General features: G+C 57.1%; 1 protein-coding gene across 1 annotated transcript; it reads right to left on the bottom strand.

Annotated features, from left to right (window-relative positions):
* Nucleotides 1-15,432: 15,432 nt before the first annotated feature.
* On the bottom strand, nucleotides 15,433-18,727 carry LOC123084763 (alanine--glyoxylate aminotransferase 2 homolog 1, mitochondrial). Its single transcript, XM_044506259.1, has 9 exons — nucleotides 18,326-18,727; nucleotides 17,636-17,866; nucleotides 17,352-17,522; nucleotides 16,870-17,013; nucleotides 16,540-16,719; nucleotides 16,224-16,449; nucleotides 15,990-16,103; nucleotides 15,817-15,903; nucleotides 15,433-15,729 (listed from the first exon to the last, which is right to left on the bottom strand). The coding sequence occupies exons 1-9, from the start codon at nucleotides 18,566-18,568 to the stop codon at nucleotides 15,686-15,688; spliced, it is 1,440 nt and encodes a 479-aa protein (XP_044362194.1). The 5' UTR covers nucleotides 18,569-18,727; the 3' UTR covers nucleotides 15,433-15,685.
* Between the last annotated feature and the right edge of the window lie 213 nt (nucleotides 18,728-18,940).

Raw genomic sequence — 18,940 nt, forward strand, 5'->3', positions numbered from 1 at the left:
GGGGAGTGGAGTGGCCTGAACGGCGTGCGCCCGACGAGCGTGGGGAGCGGCGGCGGCGCGGCTTGCGAAGTGCGATCTGCGAGTTAGGGCGCATCCATCCGTCAGACCCGTGGGCCGTACCGAATCACACTGGTCGATTGGGCTATTGCGGTCCAGAACCAGGTCTGATTGGGCTTAAAAAAAGTTAGGATTCCATCCGCATTTCTGGGCCCATTTAATTCTCAAAAAAGAGTGTAATCTTATCAGTCTCAAAAATTTCTCAAAAAAAAACCATTGTCTCAAAAAAAAAAGTGTAATCTTATAGCCTAAAAAAAGTGTAGTTTTCTTCTTCTACTAAAAGAACTTTAATTTCCATTTTAAAAAAACTTTATTTTCATCTATGATTAAGAAAATCCTTTGTCCTAAACAACACATGAAACCAATATGTCTATTTATGAAGATTTGTACGTTTTTTGTCATAGTTTTCAAAATTTTCGTTTGAGCACCGCCCTATGAAAGCCAATGTGAGCCCCTTGGTTTCCCTAGTGTCTTTGTTTAGCGGGTGTTGTAACCATTTTCAAAAATAAATATAATATGTTAGTTTAGCTAAAAAATAACACATAGAACACTTTTAAGCCATAAAGATATGATCCTTTTAATGATCTATCCAAATCCTACAGTCGCTCATATATGTGTCAACTATGGCTTCGATGCTATGGGGCTAGGGGAGGGGATCCTCATCTCTTGTTTGTGTGTGGGGGGGGAGGGGGGGTCTTTTCGTTATTTGTGTTTTGGTAACATCATTTGAACAATGATGGTGGTGTCGTCTCGAATAGAAGTTCTCACACTCTAATCTCATCATGGTGTCGATTGGCTTGGTGTTGCCAAGGAGCCGACGTGGCTCCATGGATATCAGCGGCAGCCTTCATTAACGACCCCTCCTGTCAAGTAAGGTCACCCCCCTGGTGTGGCTATGCTAGAGTGGTTATGTGCCTAGATAGGGCGATGCCCTCACCGAAGTGCTTGGCATGATTGGTAATCTCCGTCATTCACGGTGGTCTACTATTGTAGTGATTGAATGAGGTTTTGGTCCTCTACAGGTCTGCCATTGGAGAAGATATTGTGGTGCAACGGTATGCTATGGCTTTGGTGAAAATTTTAAGTTCGAGAGTTTTGGTTGCAATTTCCCCTTTATTTAAGGTTGTTTCTACATCTGTTGGTCTAGTTGCCCCATTTTCTAGATGTATAAGCTAGATTCGGTTACCGAATCAACATGTGGTTGGATCGTTATGAGGACAATGGTATCCCCTGATCCCCTGCCCATCTGGGGCTTGCATTTTCCTGAATTTATTTCAAGCCTTCCGCCGATGTGCCTTCAGTGGAAGGAGATTGTGGCGACTTCATCAATCTCAAGATGATGTGTTGGCTCGATCTCTCAGAGATGCTCATAGGGATAGGGTGTGTGTGCATGCATTCATGGGGTGAGTGTATGTGAGTGACTCCGATTGTACTGTGTTAAAAAAGGCTAGATTCGATTATTATTTTAACAAAAAGACCCTGTTAACGATCCTTGTTACAATCTAGTATTTCTGTTTGGATCAGTGTATTGTTTTCCTATTCTGAAAAGGAGGGTAGATTTTCCTTGCCCATTGTCGGGTGGTAGGTGCGACATATGCCAACAGGTGGCTTATCATTGTGGGAGCTAGTAAGACGTCGTTGGTGCCTGGAAACAGGATGAGGCAAAGACATGCACGCCGGCGAATCTTACCCAGCTTCGGGGCTCTCCGTGGAGATAACACCCCTACTGCTGCTCTGCGGGGTCTCCGCATGGTCACTAGATGAACAAGTAGCTACACGGTGCTCCTTGAGCTGTTTGGCGAGAGGAGGAAGAAGGGCACGGCTTGCTCTCTTCTCCTCCCTATGTGGTGTCTGAGACTAGCAGGGATTGATCTCTCTTTGCATGGATGCCCCGGGGGGTTTATATAGGCCTACCCCCCGGGGGTACCATGGTAATCCAGCTGGGCGCGGGGCCTAGCCGTCTGTGTCTACGCTCTCCGGCTTCTGCGCCGGCTGCTGGGGCCTGCCGGCTAGTGGGTCCCGCCGGCTGCCGGCTCCTTGGTCGACAGGCAGGCCCCACTGTCAGGGCCTTGTCGGCGGCTGGTTACTGTTGCTCAATCTTGGTGGCGAGGGCTTCGCCGAAGTGGGCGTGGCTACAGTGCCGCCGCCCGGTGGGCGATCACTGTAGCCCCACCGCGTCTTGTCTCCTTAATGGGGCATCTTCTTCGAGGGAGGTGGCAAGCCGGCTGTGGGGAGCCGGCTCTATCTTGGGCCAACTGGGGGAGGTCTAGCCGCCTTCGGGTGTCTCTCTGCCCGAAGGGGCCCACCGCCCGTGGGCCGTACTGGTAGCCCGTAGTGGATGACATCAGGGTCAACTTGGCAACAGTGCTGCGCCGGACGGGTCATGGCCACCCGTACGGCGCACTGTGCCAGGCGTGCTCCGGGATTCGGGGGTGGCAGGCTTCACTATAGCCACGCCCCGTCACATCGCCGTTATGTGGATGCAGACTTCGAGGGTACGATCTTGACCGCTTTATGGGAGCTGGCTTCTTGGAGTCGGCCTTCTCGCGGCCGGCTTCTCGGAGCCGGCCCTCCCGCGGCTTCTCTTCATGAGGGTTGAAGTCGGGCCGCCTTCCGATAGCCGGCCTGGAGACAGCCGGCAAGGGGAAGGCGGCCTTGTGTCTTGGATTCTTGAGGGCCGAATTGGCTCGTAATTTTTTCAGAAGGGCCAGGGGGAGCCGGCTAGGCTACCCATGATTATTTACTCCGACAGTAGTCCCCGAAGCTGATCGAGCTTTGAGGCTGACAAAGGGACGAGAAGCTAGGTCAGCTTCCTATCCCGAGGGGCCGGCTTTGCTCGTGTGCGCCATCTTCGGAAAAGCTCCGTTTCTCGTAGGCGGGAACGCGGGCCACGTGGCGAGGAAATCCTGCCAACGCACACGCACGACGGGACGCCGCCGCAGGCCCGGGCCCACCACTCGCAGGCCTCGGTCCGAGCGTGGATCTTCTGCGGCCCACATGGACCGCTCGCCTTCCCGTGGCGGTTTTATTCTGCCATCAAGGCACAATAATCGCGGGACGTGGGGGAGTGGGCGCAGTTGATCCCCACGTTCCCCCACGCCGCGCCTCCTCGGCTTCGCCGCGCGGTCTATAAGTAGGAGGAGGAGGGGGAGCGGCAGAGGCTCGCGCGCTCTCCCTCACTCCACCCCTTCTCGCCCTCCTTCTTCTTCTCTTCGCCGCAGCAGCTCTTTGCCGCGCCGTTCCACCGTCGCTTCGTCTTGCTCCCCGCCGTAGCAATCCTTTGCCGCGCCGTTTCGCCATCGCTTCGTCTTGCTCCCCGCCGCATCGCTCCCATGGCGCTGTCGAGCTCGTGGGATGGCTCCAACGTCCACGAGGACCACATCGAGTTCCTCCGCCGGATGCGGCGTCTGCCCGGCGAGAACCTTGTGCGGGTTCGTCAAGCATCGGCGAGGGAGATTTCGCCGGCACTGGAGGAGGGCGAGCGGGTGATCTTCCGCTCGCACTGCCTGCGCGGCTTCGGCCTCCCGGTGAGCGGATTCCTTCGAGCCTTCCTCGAGTTCTACCACCTCCAGCCGCATCACCTCACGCCCAACGCGGTGATACTGTTGTCGGCCTTCGTCACCCTGTGCGAAGGTTTTCTTGGAGTTCTCCCCACGCTCGAGCTCTGGGGGGAGTTCTTCCAAAGCAAGCTCGGCACCGTCGTCGCGGGCGTGCCCGCCCCCTGCGGAGCCTTCATTGCCATGAGGCGGGCGAGCGAGAACAATCCGTTCCCGTCCATTCCGCTGATCCAGTCGGTGAAGTTTTGGCAGAAGTATTATTTCTACGTGAAGAACGTCGCCCAGCAAGGCGACTACGTCAACCTGCCGGCTTACGTAGCCGGCCCGCCGGCTGGGAGGCAGCCTTCGTGGAGCTACCGGGCCAGGTCGCTGTCTCAGGCCGGGAACGCAGCCGTCTCCCGGCTTCGGGTGATGATCCAGTCAGAGGGCCTGACCGGAGCCGACTTGGTGGCCGCCTTCGTGGAGCGTCGGGTTCTTCCGCTCCAAGACCGGCCTCACATGATCTGCCAAATGACCGGCCGCTTCGACCCGTGCCGGCTGAGCACTAGGGAGATGCCTCACGCAGAGGTGTCTTACATGGTGAATTATATCTCCAACTGCAAGCTCGCCGAGGATTGGCGATACGGCAAGGAGTCGTATTCCCACGCCAACCCTTCGCCTGCCATAAGTTCTTTCTCCTTTTCTTCCTTTTTTGTAGCCGGCCTCATGATAGCCGACTCTTGATCAATTGGTTTGTCTTTTGCAGAACCCTCTTCTCCCGCCGACAGCCGGGGCCGCGGGGGTAGAGCGCCAGCTCCTCCCCGACCGCACGGTGGATGACGCCGATGATCCGGACCTGGGAGCGGCCGCCATGGAAGACGCCATCGTGGGGGAAGGCGACGAGGCCGGAGGCGCGGGACTCGGGGCCAGCTTGGAGGACTGGCCGGATGACGACGAGGTCGAAGTCGCCCCGCACCGCCAGCCGGCGCCTGATCATCAAGGCGCGGGCTCGTTGCCGTGCCGGCTGCCCGCGGCGGCGCGCAGAAGCGCCGGGCCGCGTCGACCTTCTTCGGCAGCTGGCCGAAAAAATCCAAGGCCTCCACGGCGGCGACCAAGCGGGATGAGGTGGCCGCGAAGGCGGCCCGCTTCCGCAAGGCGGTGAAGCAGCCGCAGGCGATCTCTGCGTAAGTCATCGAATGTCTTGCGTATATATTTTTTTTGTCTTCTTCGTCCAAAACTCTTCTAAACATTTCTTTTCTTGTCGGACAGGGCGCCGCTTTCTCTCGAGCGAGGTCCTGGCGGCTCCGTAGTCGGGCCGACTGGAGGGTCCTCAAGCTCCCGCCGCGTGGATCCCCGCGTCGACCTTAAGGAGGCCACGGAGCGGAACGCGCGGGAGGCACGGGAGGAGCGGGAGGCGGCGGAGCGAAGGACCGCCCAGGCAACGAAGGAGCAGGCCGACGCGGCGGCCAAGGCCTGGGCGAAGGCGGCAGCCGCGGAGACGGAGGCGGAGGCCTCGCACAACCGGCCTCCGCTGCTCGTTGTTCCCCTCCGCTCCATGGCCCCCGACGTTCCCATGCCCCCGTCGGAGGAGGTCGACCAAGGCCCGCTGGTGATGGAGAGGCGGGAGGAACCCGTGATCTTCGTGGAGGGGGCGTCGCAGACGGCGCCGACTGGAGCAGGCCAAAGCGGCCAATCAGCTGCGGCGCCAGAGCAGTCGTCCAGGGGCGAGCCGGCGGCAGGGGCCGGCCTCGAGGTGCAGTCGGCATTGCGCCGGCGCGCAGGGGGTGGCGCCTCTGCGCTGGAACCGCACCGAGCAGCGAGCGCCAGCTAGACGGCGGAGGCCCTGGAGGCGGCCAGCGTCAGCACGTCCGAGTGGACTCCCAGCGAGGGGACGGGCGAGCTGAACGCGGCGGCCCAGGAGGTCCGGAACCGACTTCAAGCTCAGGCCGCCTCGCTGCAGCGATACACTCAAGAGTTTCTCTCGACACGGGCCGTCATCCGGGTGAGTCTTCTGTCCTTGGTTATTTTGCTCTTTCGATTTCTTCCGTGGGGGCGCGTCAGCGCACCCACTAGGTGTAGTCCCCGAGTTCCAAGCCGGCTGCTGCGCAGGCGGCTTGGAACTTACTAGGTTCTGACAACTTAACTTATCCTTGCCTCCTGTATAATCTTCCAGGAGTATCATAACCTTCGCGCAGCCGCCTTCAACTCCTAGGCTCAGGAGCTGGGACGGAGAACTGAGGACCTGGCCAGCAGCCGGAGTGCGTGTTTGTCTCGTTCATCTCCTGTGGGGGTGCGTCAGCGCACCCACTGGGTGTAGTCCCCGAGATTCGGGCCGACTGCTGAGCAGCCGGGTCGGATCTTCCTTGATGACTTCCCCTTATTAAATTTTCCTTTGTCTTCATGCTTGTAGGAGCCAATGCCGACTTGAGGGAGCAGCTCAGCAGGGCCCAGGCCGCCCTTTGCGCCAAGGAAGCCGAGTACAGTGCCTTGGTCCTGGAGCGTGACCGCCTGGTCAAGAAGTTGGCCGACCAGGAGGAGAGCCACAAGGCGGCCCTGAAGAAGGCGCAGGACAACGAGGACGCCCTGAAGGCCGAGTTCGAGATCGAAGCGGCGGGCTGGGCTGAAGCGAAGCAGGCGCTGAGCGAGGGCTTCAGCCGTATCGAGGATCTGATCGATGGTAAGCTGCCTTCTTCACTCCATGCTTGCCCTTTGATCCATGATTTGTGTTCTGACTTGTGCTGATTTTTATTCTCTGTGCAGACTACTTTCCCGGCTACTCCGTCTTCGCCACCCAATCCATCGAGGCCCATCGCGAGGTACGCCGGTAGGCGGGGGCTGAAATCGCGCCGGACGCGAGCCGGACGCTTGAGGAGCAGCTCTTGGCGGTCCAAGCCCGGCTGCAGCCGGCTCACCGTATGCTCCGCCGCCTCCAGCGTGCCGGGGCGCAGGTGTTGGCCGCCCTCTGGCCAAGCGAGACGATTCCCCGCACCCCGAGTCGGACTTCCGACTGGCTGGAGGTGGCGGTTGGCCGCTTCGAGGCCTGGAAGGCGTCGGCAGCCCGGCTTGGAGCTGGGCGGGCGCTGGAGTTCGTCCGAGCCTGGTATCCGGGGCTAAACCTGGACCAGCTGTGCACCTGGCGGCTGGAGGCCAATGAAGAGTTGGAGGAGGTGCGGCCGGCTATCGCTCAGCGCGCTTCGACGATCGCCGAGTGTACTGACATCAGCGTCTTCGCTCCTGAGATCAATGACGACGGCGTTGCCCAGCCGGAGGAGTGGTTCGGGCTGGATCCGGCAGCGGGTGAAGACTCGGCAGAGGAGATCGCCTCCAGTGATGAAGGCGAAGACGACGAAGGAGAGGACGGCGAAGATGTTGAGCCGACTGGTGAAGCAGACAGCCAACCTCAGCCTGATCGTGCCTCCGGCAACAAGGCGCGTGCTAGCGCGCCCTCTGCGGGAGGCGGTGATCATGCCGAGGTTCGTCAGCCGGCCACTCCTCCAGCCGGCACTGCCGTCTCCACCAACCTGCCCGACTCGCCAGTCGCTCCCTTGGCTTAGTCTGTCGTCCTTGTTTTTACCTGCTTGTTGCCTTTTGAACAACTTTATTAAACTTGCGCAGTTCCACCCACTGGGGGTGTATTCGAACTATGTTGAATGCTGGCCTTTTGAAGGTCTTTTATGTAAATATTATTGCGTGTTTGGTTTCCATTCATGTATGCTTTTTATCCTTAGGCTGTTTCCTTTGCCGTCTTCCCCTTCTGGGAAGGCAAGTACTCAAGCTTTCTTAGATTGGAGCGAGGTGAATGGAAGCCGGCCGGCCGGCTACTCTGATAGCCGGTCGGCGGTGGGAGAAAAACCGGCTTTTGTTATATTAGTTCGTTAGTCCCTAGCCGTTTTTCGTGTGGGCACCCGTTCCTGCCCTTAACTCTTGCCAGCCGGATAGCCGGTTCTTTGAACTGCGACTTTTGGCAAGAGAAGGCTTGGGAGCCGGCACACTACTTGTCTGACTGCGGGTAGGACTTCTAATATAACTCCAGGCGGCCAGTCCCCGGGCCGACTAGTCGAACCCGGTGCCGGACGGAAAAAAGTGAATGCAATGACAAGGCCATAAGCATGATACTTTTCATTCATAGACAAAAGATGGCAGTCCCCGAGCTCTCCTCGGGGGGCCTATTGTCTCGTACTTAGTACAAAAGTTAGCGTGATACATACTGCATTTCAACTGTAAAACCTTCGGAGGAGGTTGGCGTTCAATGGTCGTTCCGACTCCTTGCCGGAGTCGACTCTCTTTCGTGCCTTCGGCTTCTGCGCGTCGATCAGGTAGTAGGAGTCATTGCCTAAGGCTCTGCTGATGATGAAGGGGCCCTCCCAAGGGGCCGAGAGCTTGAGCTGGACGGTTGTTCGCTGGATCAGCCGGAGCACACGATCACCCTCTTGGAAGGATCTTGGCTTGACCTTCCGGCTGTGGTAGCGGCGCAGGCCCTGCTGATAGATGGCGGACCGGATGAGGGCTAATAGCCGGCCTTCTTCTAGCAGGTCGACGCCGTCTTCTCGTGCTTCCTTGGCCTCGGCTTCCGTGTACATGGTTACCCGAGGCAAGTCGAACTCGGTGTCAGTTGGGATGACCGCCTCGGCACCATATACGAGGAAGAAAGGAGTGAAGCCGGTTGACTTGTTTGGTGTAGTGCGCAGACTCCAGAGGACAGCCGGCAACTCATCGAGCCAACAGCCGGCTGAACGCTCCAGTGGTACGATCAGTCGGGGCTTGATGCCGGAAAGGATGAGGCCATTGGCTCGCTCGACCTAGCCATTTGACTGCGGGTGGGCGACGGACGCTAGGTCCAACCGGATGCCTTGCATCGCGCAGAAATGTGCCAAGGCTCCCTTGGCGAAATTCGTGCCATTGTCGGTGATGATGATATGTGGCATGCCGTACCGAGTTGTTATATCTGTGATAAATGTCATGGCAGTCGGCCCATTCAGCTTCTTGATCGGCTTTGCCTCAATCCATTTGGTGAATTTGCCCACGGCAACAAGCAGATGTGTCATTCCGCCGCGCGCCGTCTTGAATGGGCCCACCATGTCCAGTCCCCAAACGGCGAAGGGCCAAGTGAGGGGAATGGTCTTGAGTGCTAAAGCTGGCATGTGTTGCTTGGAGCTGAAGAGTTGGCACCCTTTGCAATGTTTAACTAACTCCTTGGCGTCATCCAAAGCAGTCGGCCAAAAGAAACCATGGCGGAAGGCTTTGGCGACGAGTGATCTTGAGGCCGCATGGTGGCCGCATTCTCCTTGGTGGATGTCTTTGAGGATTGCAATGCCCTTCTCTTGCTCAACACATCGCTGGAGGACTCTAGTGACACTGCGCTTGACGAGTTCTCTGTTGACGATTGTGTATGCTCCGGCTCGGCGTTGGACTTGTCTTGCCTCTACTTCGTCAGCCGGCAGATCTTGGTTTATTAGGAAGTTGAGGATGGATTGAGCCCATGGCGGAGCTGCGACTTCTTCTATTGCCAAAACGGCTACTACGACCAGGGCGGGCGGGCTGGGCGGTGAAATGCTGGAGTCGACCGCCGCCTGTTGTGTTGGTGTAGTCTCCGGGCCGACTACCGCAGTCCCCGAGCCGGGTGAGGCAGTCCCCGGGTCGGGCGTAACTATGGAAGTCCCCGAGCCGCCTGTTGATACCCCCTGGCCGACTATCAAAGTCCCCAGGTCACATGCTTGGTTCTTCGAGCCAGCTGCGTCGGGGTCAGGCGGCACGAAGATGGAATCGGACTATGGAGACGGCTTGATAGACGGCTTGAGGAGGCGTTGTAGAGAGACACCAGTTGGTATTGCTTGCCGAGTGGAGCCTATTCGAGCCAGGGCATCAGCTGGCTCGTTGTCGGCTCGTGGTACGTGGAGGAACTCGCATCTTTCAAAATACCCACTGATCTGCTGAACAAGGAAGCGATAGCTTGCCATATTTGCGTCCTTGGCATCCCAATCGCCGGATGATTGCTGGACCACCAAGTCCGAGTCGCCATAACATAGGATCTGGCGAATGCCGAGTTCTTTGGCAAGCCGGAGCCCGTGTATGAGCGCCTCGTACTCGGCCACGTTGTTGGAGGCGGCAAAGTGAATTTGCAGCGTGTATCTGAGCTTGTCGCCTTTGGGAGAGGTGAGGATGACGCCGGCTCCCAAGCCGGTGCGCATCTTGGACCCATCGAAGTGCATGCGCCAATGAGTGGAGTCGGGAGCCGGCGGTAGGTACTGGGTCTCGGCCCAGTCGACGAGGAAGTCGGCCAATGCTTGGGACTTGATGGCAGTGCGAGGCTGGTAGAAGATCGTATAGGGGGCCAGCTCGATGGCCCATTTCGCCACCCGGCCGGATGCATCCCGGCTGCCTATGATCTCGGCCAGCGGGGCGGTGCATACAACCGTGATGGGATGCTCTTGGAAGTAGGGCTTCAGCTTCTTGGCGGCGAAGTACACGCCGTAGCACATCTTCTGGTAGTGCGGGTAGTTCTGCTTCGAGGTAGACAGCACCTCGCTCAAATAGTACACCGGCCTCTGGACCGGCTGGGCTCGGCCTTCTTTTGGGCATTGGACTATGATGACGATGCTGACCACCCGGCTGGTTGCGGCAATGTAGAGGAGCATGGGCTCTTTCTCAGTCGGTGCCGCCAGGACAGGCGGCGTGGCCAGCATCTTCTTCAGCTCATGAAAAGCTTGATCGGCTTGGTCATTCCACTCGAAGTGGTTGGTCTTCTTCATGAGGCGGTAGAGGGGAAGAGCTTTCTCTCCGAGCCGGCTGATGAAGCGGTTCAGGGAGTCCAAGCATCCGGTAAACTTCTGGACGTCTCGAAGTTTGGTGAGAATCGCCATTCTCTCAATGGCCTTGATCTTTACTTGGTTGCATTCGATGCCGCGTTCGGAGACCAGGAAGCCTAGGAGCTGGCCGGCTGGCACTCCGAACATGCATTTCTCGGGGTTAAGCTTGATTTGGAACCGGCGTAGGTTCTCAAATGTTTCCTTGAGGTCTTCCAGCAAGGTGCCGCGCTTCTCCGTCTTCACCACAATGTCATCTACGTAGACGTGGGCATTTCTGCCGAGGTGCTTGAGGAGGCACTTCTGCATGCAACGCTGAAAAGTGGCACCGGCATTTCTCAAGCCGAATGTCATAGTCAGGTAGTAGAAGGCTCCGAATGGCGTGATGAATGCGGTCTTCAAGCGGTCTGCCGGATCTAACTTTATCTGGTGATACCCTGAGTAAGCATCCAAGAAACTCAACAGCTCGCATTCGGCCGTGGAGTCTATCACTTGGTCAATCCTTGGCAGGGCAAAGGGATCTTTGGGGCAGGCCTTGTTGAGGCTCGTGTAGTCTATACACATGCGCCACTTGTTGTTCTTCTTTAGCATGAGGACCGGGTTGGCGAGCCACTCTGGAAAGAAAACTTCCATAATGAAGCCGACTGCCAGAAGCCGGGCTATCTCCTCTCCCACAATCCTACGTTTCTCCTCCGACAGTCGGCGGAGGGGTTGTTTGACTGGCTTTGTGTCTTCTCGGACGTGTAGTTTGTGCTCGGCGAATTCCTTCGGAACGCCCGGCATGTCCTTGGGGGACCATGCAAAGATGTCCCGATTCTCACGGAGGAAATCAGAGAGCTTGCCTTCCTATTTGTTGTTTAGGTTTGCCCCGATGACGGCAAACCTCTCTGGGTGCTCGGGGTCAAGAGGTATCTTCTTCGTCTCCTTGGCCGGCTGGAAAGATCCTTGAGCATCATGCTCCTTGGGATCGGGGGACAAGGCCGACTGCTTGCCGGCCATGGCCACGACTCGGTCCAACATCTTCTTTTCTTCGGCAATCACAAGGGACTCGGCCAGCCGACTGCTGGCTGCTGAGCACTCAGAGGACTTCTTGTAATCGCCGGCTATGGTGATGACGCCTTTGGTGCTCGGTATCTTCATCTTGAGGTATGCATAGTGGGGAACTGCCATGAACTTGGCCAAGGCAGGTCGGCCAAGCAATGCATGGTAAGGGCTCTCCAGGTCCACCACTTCAAACCAGATCGCTTCCCGGCGGAAATGCTCCTTGTCCCCAAAAAGTACATCAATCTTGATCTTGCCAATGGGGGCGCAGGACAGGCCAGGTACGATGCCATGGAACACAGTCCGAGTAGGCATGAGTTGCTTCGTCTTGACATTCAGCTTCTCCATGGTGTCACGGTACAGGATGTTGATGCTGCTCCCGCCGTCTATCAGCACGCGGGAGAATCGGGCAGCGCGTCTATCCGTTGCAAGGGTGGCATCCAAAACCAACGCATAAGAGCCGGGAGATGGCATCACCTCTGGGTGGTCGATCCGGCTCCAGCTGATAGGTTTTTCTGACCAGTGCATGTGCTCGGCGGGGTTGGCAGCAACCATGCTGACTTCTTGGTGCTCTCGGCGTTTGCTGCGCCGGTCTTCGGGATGACTTGTAAAGATGATATAGGCGGCATGCTCGTCGGGGAACTCATCGTGCACGGCTCCGACTGCGGGCCGAGCGGCCGGCGGCGGCGGACCGGCAGGCGGAGGCGGTGTGAGCCCTTCACCTTTAGAGATTCGGGTGAGCCAGTGGCACTTCCGGGTCGTGTGGTTGGACGGCTTCGCGCCGCTGTGGAACTTGCACGGGGCATCGAGAGTCTGCTCGTAGGAGAAGGCCGGCTGCCAAGCCGGCTTGCCGCCCCTCTTCTTCTTGGGTGTGGGCGCGCTTCGGGCTGCTAGTCTTCGACTGTGGCCACCTGCCGACTGGTGGAGGGCGGCACCGGGCCCTTGCGCTTGTGGTCGTTTTGGTGTGGGCGTCGGCCGGAGTCCCCAGCCGGCGTCTTGGGCGCCGGGTTGAGTACCTTTCCGGACGCGTCTACCCGGAGTTCGGTCTTCATCGAGGAGTCGGCGGTGGCGTACTTGTCCGCTATGATCAGAAGCTCATCGAGGGTAGTCGGCTCATCGCAGAGGAGCTTGTGCTTGAGGAGGGTGCCTTCTCGGCACCCGGCAGTGAAGTATTATATGGCTTGCACCTCGTGCACCCCTTCGCAAGAGTTGCGGAGCTCGGCCCAACGCGTGAGGTAGTCGCGAGTGGACTCGGCGGGGCCTTGTACGCATAAGGAGAGCTGTCTGGGCTTGGGAGCCCGCTTGTAGGTGCTGGTGAAGTTGCGGACGAAGGCTTCTGTGAAGTCTAGCCAGCTGTTGATGCTGTATGGCTTGAGGCTGTTGAGCCAGGTCCGCGTCGTGCCCTGCAGCATGAGGGGCACGTACTTCACGGCAACGCGCCTGTTGCCGCTAGCTATGCTAACCGCCATGGAGTAGTCGATCGACCAATCTTCCGGCTTCACGGAGCCGTTATACTTGGGCGTGTCTCTTGGGAGCGAGAACCCTTTGGGGAAAGGTTCATCGCGGATGCGGGGGCCAAAGCAAGGCGGGCCGACATCGTCTTCTTCTTCTAGCGCCAGGGATCGCGCCAGGCGGTCGATCTGATGGCGGGCGTCGTTCTCGCCGACTCCTTCGCGGCGACCTAGCCGGCCGCTGAGAGTCGGATGCGCAACAGGCGGCGGGGTGGGATATCTCTCTCCACGGGGCCGGGGCAGAGGCAGGTTGCCCCGCCACTCCACGGCTCGGGGGTGGCCTTCTGCGTCTCGCTCGATGGAGATTCGGGTTCGGTTTCGGTTGGCAGCCGGGTCTTTCTCGCGCCGCGCGCGGGTTTTACCCGTAGTCGGCGTCCGGGACGTCGCGCCGTGATCTCGGCATGGGGGAGGGCTTTCCGCGCGGGCATCGGCTTCATGCCGCTGCGCGGCTGCATTGATCAGCTGCTGGATGCGTCGGGTCAGGCGGGGGAGTTCTTCGTCCCCCAGTCCATCTAGCTCGTCTACGGCCGCCTGGGCAGCGTGCAGGTTCTCGAGTGGAGTAGCGTAGACTGGGCGGTCGAGTCCTAGCGTATCTGCGATGACAGCGCCGCGCTGTTTGACAACGCCGGCCTGGCTAGGCCCACCTGGGGGCGGCGTGCCAAAGGCGGCGCGGTCGGCCTCGCGTCGGTGGGCCTCAGCGAGGCGTCTCATGGAAACCAACTTCCGGCCCTCCGCGAGGAGGGCAAGGCGGCGAGCTTCCAGTGCTTCAGCGTCGGCATCGGCTAGGAGGGGGATGGACAAGTCGTGGACCGCCACATGCGGGGCGTCGTGGGCGCTCTCGTCAGAAGCGCCGCCGTGGCCGATGACCATCACCTCGGTGGTGATAGCGTCGCAGCCATCGGCCCGAAGAAGCGGGTCGTTGTAGATCGCGACGTTGGTGGGGAACGTGTCGGAGTCGACAGGCATCGGATCGGTGGAGCCAACCGACTCCAAGTCCACGGCAGGTTCGCCGGAGACGTGGAGCTGGCCGAGGAGGTTGACGAGGTGGTCGGTGCCCGCGTCGGAGGCGAGCTCGTCAGAGATGAGAGTCTTGTCAAGGAGATCGGCGAGGCTGCTCACCGCACAGATGTTGGTGACGCCTTGTAGCACGTCGTGGCAAGCGCCATCGGGCGTGCCGGGCTGGCTACGCTCGCGGGGGAGGAAGAGGGTTCCCGTCCAGAACAGGTCTCCGGACGGCGGTGCACCTGGCCCCATGGTGGGCGCCAAATGTCGGGTGGTAGGTGCGACATATGCCAACGGATAGCTTATCATTGTGGGAGCCAGTAAGACGTCGCCGGTGCCTGGAAACGGGATGAGGCGAAGACATGCACGCCGGCGAATCTTACCCAGCTTTGGGGCTCTCCGTGGAGATAACACCCCTACTGCTGCTCTGCGGGGTCTCCGCATGGTCACTAGATGAACAAGTAGCTACACGATACTCCTTGAGCTGTTTGGCGAGAGGAGGAAGAAGGGCACGGCTTGCTCTCTTCTCCTCCCTATGTGGTGTCTGAGACTAGCAGGGATTGATCTCTCTTTGCATGGATGCCCCGGGGGGTTTATATAGGCCTACCCCCCGGGGTACAATGGTAATCCGGCTGGGCGCGGGGCCCAGCAGTCTGTGTCTACGCTCTCCGGCTTCTGCGCCGGCTGCTGGAGCCCGCCGACTAGTGGGTCCCGCTGGCTACCGGCTCCTTGGTCGACAGGCAGGCCCCACTGTCAGGGCCTTGTCGGCGGCTGGTTACTGTTGCTCAATCTTGGTGGCGAGGGCTTCGCCGAAGTGGGCGTGGCTACAGTGCCGCCGCCCGATGGGCGATCACTGTAGCCCCACCGCGTCTTGTCTCCTTAATGGGGCGTCTTCTTCGAGGGAGATGGCAAGCCGGCTGTGGGGAGCCGGCTCTATCTTGGGCCGACGGGGGGAGGTCTGGCCGCCTTCGGGTGTCTCTCTGCCCGAAGGGGCCCACCGCCCGTGGGCCGTACTGGTAGCCCGTCGTGGATGACATCGGGGTCAACGTGGCAATAGTGCTGCGCCGGACGGGTCATGGCCACCCGTACGGCGCACTGTGCCAGGCGTGCTCCGGTATTCGGAGGTGGCAGGCTTCACTGTAGCCACGCCCCGTCACATCGCCGTTATGTGGATGCAGACTTCGAGGGTACGATCTTGACCGCTTTATGGAAGCCGGCTTCTTGGAGTCGGCCTTCTCGCGGCCGGCTTCTCGGAGCCGGCCCTCCCGCGGCTTCTCTTCATGAGGGCTGAAGTCGGGCCGCCTTCCGATAGTCGGCCTGGAGACAGCCGGCAAGGGGAAGGCGGCCCTGTGTCTTGGATTCTTGAGGGCCGAATCAGCTCGTAATTTTTTCAGAAGGGCCAGGGGGAGTTGGCTAGGCTACCCATGGTTATTTACTCCGACACCCATTGGATTTCAGATATCCCTACAGAAAAACAGCAGATAAGCCAGACAGCACATTGCGCATTTCTGATGCTTTCCTCCATTTATTCATCCCTGGGTAGGGGTTGCGTTTCACCGTCACAAACATAGTCACCCGAGCACGCAGCATACATATACATGCCTTGTGTGCAAACACGCAGTGACGCAGCCCAGCGATGGGCACGTACCATGCTACCAGCACCAGGGCATCCCCATGCACTCCGCGCAGCCGCCCGGTGACGGTTCAGGGGCAGGCACAAGAACGTTCAGGGTCCTCAGAACCCTGACATCGCATAGTCCATGGCGTCCACCAAGAAATCTGCAGTAACCAGAGCTCGGTTAGTCAGTCTCTACGAGCAATGCAGAAATGTAACGGGGATCTTGTGGAGATAGCTGAGCTACTGACCTGCATCGTCCTTGGAGAAGCACATAGGTGGTTTTATCCTGAAGACGTTGCCGTGGAGACCGCCTTTGCCGACTAGAACACCAAGATCTGGTAGAACAAGAGAACTATTTTAGGGGGTTGTAGAAGAAAACATTTTGAGATCATGGAGGTAAGGAATGTGGGCTAATTATTACCCTTGAGTTTCTCAAACAGAACAGCGGTCTCAGCCTTGGCCGGTGTCTTCTCCGTCCTGTCAGTGACGAGCTCCACCCCAAGCATCAGCCCCCTTCCTCTGACATCTCCAATGACTGAGCAGAAGCAAGGCGAAGGGATGGATAATCATCGATCGGTTAGATTAACTCGAATCCAAAATCAAACAGTTGACCGAAATGGTTACTTCAAATGGACCAAAAGATGGGACATTTTACTTTCATGCTTCTGCTGAAGAGATTTCAGACGTTCCACCAAGTGAGCGCCGACATCTGCGCAATGCGCCTGCCGTTTCTCCTTGTCGAGAACCTTGAGCACAGCCAATCCACCAGCAGAACAGACAGGGTTCCCACCAAATGTGTTGAACTGGATCTTCTGAGCCATCACGCTAGCAATCTCAGGAGTTGTTACAACTGCACCGAGTGGTAGACCGTTGCCGATTCCCTAGAAATAAAGAAAAAAAATCATTAATATTGATTGATACTGTCAACATAATGAAACCTTCGAGGCAGAGTTTTTCCTGTTACCACGAACCTTTGCCATCGTTACAATGTCAGGGATGACATCCTGCGTCTGGAATCCCCAGTAGTTACTTCCAGTACGGCCAAAACCACTTTGGACTTCATCAGCTATACAGACACCACCCGCCTTCCGGACAGTATCATAGACCGACTTCAGGTATCCAGGAGCTAGTTCAATAGTACCTCCTACACCCTGCAATCATGTTCATTAATGAGAAAACTGATATATGAGTTCGGTCATCTGGATTCCCCCGTACAAGAAAAAAAACATCTGAATAAAAGCTGGATAAAACTACATTATCAGTTTTTTACAGTATAATGTACAACTTTAAATTCGTCATACTTGGAAAGTTTCTGCGATAAAACCTCCAACCCTTCCTGAACTGCCAAAATTTATGTGTTCTTCGACTTCCCTGGCATAAGCTGCAGCATCAGACCCAAAAGCTCCACGGTAAGGATCCGGATTCATGACATGATGAATCTCACCCTGCGAATGAGAAATAAATGGCCCATAAGTAAGAAACAATTTAAACAACTACAGATGGTCATATTGAAAAAATGTGCAAGAATGCACTATAGGTTCCCTCCCCTCATTTTTCACACTACATGGGCGGATTAACTAACTGAGATGAAACTCATAATGCACCCCCGACAAAAAAATAGATATCGAAATACTTTTGAGCTTCAGTGTTAATTTTAGCATTGCTAAAATGTAAATTCTAACAATATATAGGTCAATCTTTTCAAGTACATCGATTGAACTGGAAAAAAGACTTGCACTGCAAATCTGTGTCATTTTGTATCTCTTAACAATCAGACACACACCTGAGGAATCGGGTACTTCCACGTCTGCAAACCCGTGAGACCTATTGTTCCAGCACTCCCACCGTGGTATCCATTTCTCAATGCAATCATACCGAGATTCCCGCTGTACAGCCGAGCCATCAACATTGCTAGTTCATTCGCTTCGGTCCCAGAATTGACGAAGTACACAACCTGCATACCATCCCAAAATATGAGACACTCACACTCCCTTCTCGTTGTCGAGTCCATCCATGTCGTAACTTCTAGTAGCACTGGGCCACTGAAGGAAGGAAGTATTTCTTTACCTTGAGATTGCCTGGCATCTTGGAGGCAAGCGCCTCGGCAAACTCGACGATGGCATGATGCAAGTATATGGTGGTGGTGTGCTGAAGCAACTTGGTCTGCTCCTGCACGGCCTTGACAATATCAGGGTGGCAATGGCCACATGACACCGTGACGATGCCTCCGAAGCAATCGAGGTATCTCTTGCCTTGTTCGTCGTACAGGTACTGCATCTTCCCTTCGACGATGTTGAGCTGCGAATACAGATCACAACGGAATCAAGATGGTACTTTAATTTTATACTGCCATAAATATCTTCAGACATCTTGTACACTAGTATTTCACACATAGTACTATTGACTTCGATCGGGGCCTTTGGAAATTTGGCACCGATACTTATTTGGCGTTTTAGTAGGTATCACTTGATATCGATGCCTTCAAAAAATAAAATGTGTCACCTGATGTTTCACTGACATGTGGGTCCGGGAGGGGCAGCGTGTGAGCGAGACAGTGATAGGAGTGGCAAAATATCGAACCCAATCTTACATGATGATTGATGCAGTTCATACATCATCTCCTACATCAAAATTTATTTACCCTCCTACTAATTAAGAGGATTGGTTTCGAGCACGCGAAGGCACAAATCTCGTCTTTTTCTATGCAATCGCCGCGACGAAGCAACAGAAGAATATGCATACGAGTTATGAAAGTACCGGCTTCTGGTAGTAGTAGAAGAGGGAGGGGCCAAGGAACTTCTTCCGCTTCTCGAGGATCTCGGCGCCGCCCATCCCGGCGTACGGGCTCGGCCGGTGGTCGAACGGCGGCATCTCCGGCAGAGGCCGCGGTAGGGCCTGCTCCGGCGCCGCCTCCGAGGACACCAGCCTCCGCAGCGCCTCCGCCGGCGACGGACACCGCCCGCGGCCGGCGGCCGCGCGGCGAAGCAGCGAGGAGGCCATGGCCTGAGCTGTGGTACTCTACAACCGAAGAGCGAGGGAGACGGAGCTGGATTAGCTCAGGGGTGGTTAGATGGATGAGAAGGAGACTGGAGTGTGGGATTGGCACGGGTCTGGTGGTGGTGGAGTGGAGTGGTGCCAATGCCAATGGCGGCTGGCTCTCCCGTAGCTGGCCGTGACGTGGAAAAGGTCCAGATTCCGATAGCGATGCGTGACTGAGAAACTCTCGGTGCGGGATCTGGCTCTCTGACGGGGCCTCGTGTCACTGACGTGCGGCCACGGGAGGAGGGATCGTCGTCGGGGTTCGTGAGCGGGTAGATATGTTCATGCTTGCGTGGTGACAACCATACATTTGATAGTCTAGACAGCAGCATG

This window comes from Triticum aestivum, chromosome 4A, assembly GCF_018294505.1.
Source record: "Triticum aestivum cultivar Chinese Spring chromosome 4A, IWGSC CS RefSeq v2.1, whole genome shotgun sequence".
NCBI classification, from domain to species: domain Eukaryota; kingdom Viridiplantae; phylum Streptophyta; class Magnoliopsida; order Poales; family Poaceae; genus Triticum; species Triticum aestivum.

What these genes read in the sequence shown, in the direction of transcription:
- LOC123084763 (XM_044506259.1), bottom strand. Translation starts at nt 18,568, where the DNA reads ATGGCCTCCTCGCTGCTTCGCCGCGCGGCCGCCGGCCGCGGGCGGTGT. An exon ending in AGATGCCAGGCAATCTCAAG is followed by an intron (nt 17,523 to 17,635) that starts GTAAAGAAATAC and finishes GATGGTATGCAG; the next exon opens with GTTGTGTACTTCGTCAATTC. An exon ending in TCTTCAGCAGAAGCATGAAA is followed by an intron (nt 16,104 to 16,223) that starts GTAAAATGTCCC and finishes GCTTCTGCTCAG; the next exon opens with TCATTGGAGATGTCAGAGGA.